Source organism: Physeter macrocephalus, chromosome 20 (genome assembly GCF_002837175.3).
Source record: "Physeter macrocephalus isolate SW-GA chromosome 20, ASM283717v5, whole genome shotgun sequence".
NCBI lineage: Eukaryota > Metazoa > Chordata > Mammalia > Artiodactyla > Physeteridae > Physeter > Physeter macrocephalus.
The window spans coordinates 15934945-15941258 of NC_041233.1; the positions used below are offsets into that span (position 1 = coordinate 15934945).

At 38.3% G+C, this 6314-nt stretch overlaps 1 protein-coding gene across 3 annotated transcripts in view; it reads left to right on the top strand.

Annotated features, from left to right (window-relative positions):
• Positions 1 to 6314, top strand: part of NRBF2 (nuclear receptor binding factor 2) — a 45402-nt gene that overhangs the window by 22017 nt on the left and 17071 nt on the right. For all 3 annotated transcript variants that reach the window (XR_002890567.3, XR_008616323.1, XM_024115700.3), the window contains exon 2: positions 1350 to 1434. Coding sequence is in view for 1 of the 3 variants with exons in the window: in XM_024115700.3 (XP_023971468.1) it covers positions 1350 to 1434 (85 nt within the window). In the remaining 2 variants the exon portion in view is untranslated. The remainder of the gene's footprint in view (positions 1 to 1349; positions 1435 to 6314) is intronic.

Sequence of the window (6314 nt, forward strand, 5' to 3'; positions counted from 1 at the left end):
AAAAAAAAAAAAAAAAAAAAAAAAAAAAAAAAAAAATTTCTGTCTATAATTTTTTTTAATTTTTAATTAAAAAAAATTTTTGGTCGCATCATGTGGCTTGCGGGAAGTTCAGTTCCCCAACCAGGGATTGAACCTGGGCCATGGCAGTGAAAGTGCTGAATCCCAACCACTAGACCAGCAGGGAACTCCCAAATTTGCCGTCTATAATTTTTAAGTGTACAGTTCAGTAGTGTTAAGAATATTCACATTGTGCAGCAGATCTCCAGAACTTTTTCATCTTGTAAAACTGAAACTACACCCATTGAACAGCAACTCCACACTTTTCTCTCCCCCGAGTCTCTGGCAGCCATCCTTTCTACTTTCAGTTTCTGTGAGTTTGACTACTTTAGATACCTCATTAAGTGGGATCATACAGTATTTGTCTTTTTGCAAGTGGCTCATTATATATTTCATTATTAGCTTAAAGTCCTCAAAGTTCATGCTGTAGCATGTGTCAGTTTCCTCCCTCTTCAGGCTGAGTAATTTTACATTGTGTGTATGTACCATATTTTGTTCATCTATTGATGGATGCTTAGGTTGCTTCCACCTTTTGATTATTCTGAATAATGCTGCTGTGAACATAGGTGTAGAGTGCTTTTTCACTTTAAGCAGCTCTGCTAAATTATCTGTGAGTTTGTTAGTGAGGAAAACATTACACTAGTTAGAAGACTTCAGCTGACCATTGCTTTCTCCTTGCCTGCTAACTGTATAACCGTATGTAAGATATGTGACCACTGTGAGTCTATGGACCTCCTTATGTAAGAGATGAAGCACATTCACAACATTGTAATAGTTCTTAAATGTAACACACATGTAAGGAGACCAATGACTACTTATTTAATCCATTTGCTTTCAGTACTTTGAGTTTGTTGTTTTGGTGAGTTGTACCTGAAAAGATCTCCACTATAACATTAAATATTGGTATCATTAATTCCTTAACTGTATAATGTACAAATTTTTTATCTTGAAAACATAAATAGCAACTTTAATGTTGAAAAGGAAGAATGAGTTAAAAATCAAGAAAATATACATTTTGAGTAACAATTTGATGTTAACCCTTGGTTTATCTATGAAGAATGTTCCCTGAAGGAGTTGGTGCCTGGTGTTAAGTTAACCTCGATTATTTATTAGTAGAGTTGAGAGAAGTCGCCAGTCCTTTCAGATACTACCCATTAGGTTTCCCCAGTTTTAGATACAGCCGTAATGGTTTGATGTGTGGCAACGAACAGCATTATATCTTCTTAAAAGTTTTTTTTTTTTTTTTTTTTTTTTTTTTAAGTAAGAGGAACTCAGGAATGTTTGTCTTCTAGGCTCATCAACAGAGCAGACGAGCAGATCGTTTATTAGCTGCAGGGAAATACGAAGAGGCTATTTCTTGTCACAAAAAGGCTGCAGGTGAGTATTCTTTTTAAGAAGTACTGAGTCTAAAACTGCAGGGCCGTTTCTTTTTTTCCGGTGTCTCTCAACACATTATTTAGAATGAAAGTCACAAGAGTAATGATTTGTTGTTGCCCTGCATATACCCTGCATATACCCTGCATATACTGACCCACTGGAACACAGCTTGGATTATTTTTCAACTGAGTGTGTTAGATTTTCCAGCTCCTCCTAACCCAGTCTTTCTAAATCAAGAAGACTGCATATGCCATATTTGTAAATGATTCCTGGACACAGCTTTCTGAGCCTGAAGATCTCCAAAGACAGAAGTAATTCCAAGAAGTGTCTGCCAGTTCATCTTAGTTGTTATAGAGAAGGAGTCTGGATTTCAAATATTTAGCCTTTTTGGGGTTTGAAAGTAATAACTAATTTAAGTCCAGCCAATTAAGTTTCACTGAGTTTCTGTTTTCTAAGATGCTGATAATACAAAATCCATTGAAACTCTTTCCTGTGGTCTTTCTTTAGCTTCCCTTCTGAATGTTTCATCTATACATTCATGCCTATAGTATCATGCTGCTGATGACCTTCTTTTAGGTATGAAGTTTAGAATTACTGGATTCTTATCAAACACCTAATTTTATCCCAGTCATACAAGCTAGCATATGTTGAACTCAGAAATAGATCTTCAGGGTCTGTTTGTACAGACTGGTTTCTGTTAGCTGAGTACCCTAAAAGCTTCGGGGTGGGGGTGCTTCATCCTACAGTGGAGTGGCTGCCTCTCTTAGAGTGAGCCCCGTACTCTTTCTGCTGGAGGAAGGTGCTTTCCTCCCCTCTAGGCCAGTGTCATGATCCAAGTCCTGCTTTTTCCTGGCAGAGGCTGCCCCTCCTGTGTTGCCTCACTGCTGAAATACAGCACAGTGGATACTGGTTTCGATAAGTCCTTCTATGTCAGTGATTTTTGCCTACAAGTCAGTAATTTTCAGAGAAAATTTCAAGTCTTATTTTTGAAGAGTTAGTTTTGCTACTGAAGTGTACCCCTTCAGCTGTAGGGTTGAATGCATTGTATGTATCCCATAAATCTTTGTGGATTTTTATGGTGAATTTCCTGGGAGCTTTAGACAACATTAAACTTGGCAGCTAGTGCTCTTTAAATCTCTCATAAGCCATATTTTGTTGTGAATCAAATTGTTAAATTTGTAGTCACTATAAAAAAAAGTGTACTACCTTATTTTTTAAAAAACCATGAATGCTGCAGTGAAATGATACATTTAGTTAAATAATCCAGAGTCGTCATGGTTACACATAAATAACAGATTGATTAGCATTAGGTTGTGTGTTGATTGGTAGGATATTCTCCCCCCTCCACCCCCCGCCCCCCCAGGGAAGGAAGGATTTATTACTTGCAGCAAGTAAGGAGAACATTTGCTTTCCCAAATCAGTGTCTCTTGATTGGTAGGATATTCTGAATACATAAAAGAGAGAGAAGTTTCTTTCATTCCTAGCCTGCATCCCTGTCTTTATTTGAAGACTTAAAATTAATGTTGGGCTTTTAAATTCTTCTCTCCCTTTCTCTGTATCTAAATTCTGTGACTTTCTCAGGAGTAGAAAAGATAAAGGCAGTCTGTTGGATCCCATTAGCTCTAATTATGGAGATACAACTTTAAGTGTGATTAGTTAATCCCACCCAGTGGATTTGATTTGGAGTTTAGACTTGGTTAAAAATAGCCTTGTGTTGTGTTTCAGAGTAGAGTTGTGCATGTAGTGCTAGTTTGAAAATTAATGTGGTTAGAATGAGCTCAGTGTTTTCTAAATTGACTTACATCTAGGGCTGGAACAGAGGTGTTTTGGGAGGTATGGATGTAAATGTATCCTGAGAGGAGGGAACTCAGTATTTGGAAATCATTTTAGAGACAAAACAGGGAAAGGTCATCATCTGAAAAAGACTAGTGGGATGAAAGCCTGAAATGAGAGAATTTCAGGGCAAAAGAAGGGGCCTCTGTCAAAGATCAGAGGAGATTCTGAGACAGTTCACCCGAGACTACACAGCTATGGACTCATATCCTCTACACTTTGTAGTGTTCTGATAGTGTTTTGTAAATGTGTAGAAATAAAGAGGTTACTTGATAAACTGAGATACCCAATCCAAAAGGAAAAAGCTGTCTAAATCTGGCAGGAGGTGGGGAGGAGGAGGTGTACACATTTTTACCACTCTGTATTGAAAAAAAGTTAAGACGCCATAAACTACCAAGAATTCAGCATTGTTAGAAGAATCTATTGCTTTAAACCCTTGATTAGCAGCTGTAACTGGTTTTCTATAACTCTCCCTTATCAGTCTATTTTTTTTTTTTTTTTTTTTTTTTTTGGTACGCGGGCCTCACACTGTTGTGGCCTCTCCCGTTGCGGAGCACAGGCTCCGGACGCGCAGGCTCAGCGGCCACGGCTCACGAGCCCAGCTGCTCCGCGGCATGTGGGATCCTCCCAGACCGGGGCGCGAACCCGGTTCCCCTGCATCGGCAGGCGGACGCGCAACCACCGCGCCACCAGGGAAGCCCCCTTATCAGTCTTTTTAAAAAATATATATTTATTTTATTTTTGGCTGCGTTGGGTCTTTGTTGCTGCACACGGGCTTTCTCTAGTTGCAGCGAATGGGGGCTACTCTTTGTTGCAGTGTGTGGGCTCATCGCGGTGGCTTCTCTTGTTGCGGAGCACGGGCTCTAGGCACGTGGGCTTCAGTAGTTGTGGCGCTCGGGCTCAGTAGCTGTGACACACGGGTTTAGTTGCTCCATGGCATGTGGGATCCTCCTGGACCAGGACTTGAACCCGTGTCCCCTGCATTGGCAGGCGATTCTTAACCACTGCACCACCAGGGAAGTCCTCCCTTACCAGTCTTAATGCAGTCCAGTTTCTAAGTGGATTTCGTTTTTTTCACAGACAGCAAAAAGAGCAAAAGCTTAAATGGGAAGTTAATCATAGGCATTAACAATGCTTAGAACTCAAAATGAACTTTTCAGAAGATGAGCAGACCTCAGAGTACATTGTTTATATGTATTTGATAGTAAATGTTATTATTTTAAGAAGTGATAGATTCTTCGGATTTTCTTAATTCCTTTTCCTCATCATTTACTTAGTATTTACTTCAAATATTAGCCTTGTATCATAATTGAAGAAAGCAGTTTAACCACATTGCTAAATATTTCTGAGATAAGTATTCTCTGCCTACATTTCTGTCTTGGTGGGCATTTGTTCCTGTTGTGGCTCTGGGGTAAACTCATTACCATGCAGTCAGATTAAAATTTCTTTTTTCTTTTAAAATAACTTTTCTTTTAAGACCCAGATTTTTAGATGAAATTTGGGAAATAATTTAAATGACAGTGTGACTCTTTTTGACTTCTCTGAGCTTTGGGAACTCAGTGTCCTTGGGTATTTTCTTCTGTCATGTTATAGTTTCAAGGTTCTACAAAGGGAGGCACTGCATTTGGGTTAAGCTTGGTTTTGTGAAACTGTTCTATGTGTTAAGAAAATGGATTGAAAACAAACTGTATTTCAGACAGGGAGGCAAATGTACACAGAATAATGGGAGGGATGTCTAGGGAAGTCCACACTCTCACTGTAAGAGATATAATGTCTCAGCAGACTTACACATGAACAAAAGGAAAAGAAGTCATCTGTATGCAGTTATACAGGCTTAATAAGACAAAAAGTTGAGGGATAAGTGTAGGTATGGCTGGAGCATAGGCCGTATAACCAACTCTGTTTTCTGATGTGGAGGGAGCATCCAATTAGTCTGTCTTAAAGACTGTGATAGAACCTGGCAGACAACAGTTCTAAGCGATGAACTCAGAAAATCATTAAAATATTTGGATTAAGATTAGACAGAAAGCAGTGCCTGTAGTATTGGAGAAAAGGCAAGACGGAAGTTAATGTATGAGAGATGCCAAAAAGTTTATAGTGAGCAAGAGATAAAAAATGGGGATTAATTGGACATGACCTATTATTAATAATACTTGTTATTTATACCCCATCTTGTTCCAGCAAGATATAAAAGAGCTTACAGAGGAATACAACGAAATATAAAATCCATAGAAAGATAAAATGGGGGAAGACTGGGAGTATAGTTCACAAAATGCATCATGAGTTCTTCAAGGGGAACATGGCCTTAAGCGTGCTAGCAGTCAGCTTAGAGAGGAAAGTTATGGATTTTTACAGTGACTGTTTAAATTCAAACAAATTAAGTCATCTAGGAAACTGATCGTAAGATTAGAGAGAGAAGTTAATTGAGTTATTGACCCTTTGTCATTTTCATAAATGTCCTAATCCTGCCTGTAGCTACTTATTATAAATATGTCAATGAGTTCTTTGGGCTTTTAACTACCAGATTCACAGTAGGCTGATAGTATAGCTCAGAAACAATTCAATAAAAGTTGTTCTTTAGGAGACCAAAATGATAGTCTAGGTATTCATGTGGGTAAAAAGTCATTGATAGTCAATATCTTGATATTTTTGTGAGCATAATTTGAGTAATAGGATTTTGATAGGTTCTTGTTTAATTTTAATCCTACCTAATTCTATTTTTCTGATTATGCCATCTTTACTTCCTTAACTGTGAAATCTACATTGATTTAAAAGAACCAGCCCCTCCAAGGTGAAGTATGGAATATGTACATTTGATTACCACTGATATCTTTTATGGAGAAGTTAAGAATCCTTTTTTTAAAAAATCCTTTTCAGGAATAGGATAACTATGTAGCAGAATTGCTTCTAAGACCAGTTCTCTTTGTCATATGAGGAGTATTAAAACTCTTTGTTTGACCTTTTTTTTTTTTTTTTTTTTTTTTTGTATTCTGGCCGCCCTCTGCTGTGGCCTCTCCCGTTGCGGGGGGCAGGCTCCGGACACGCAG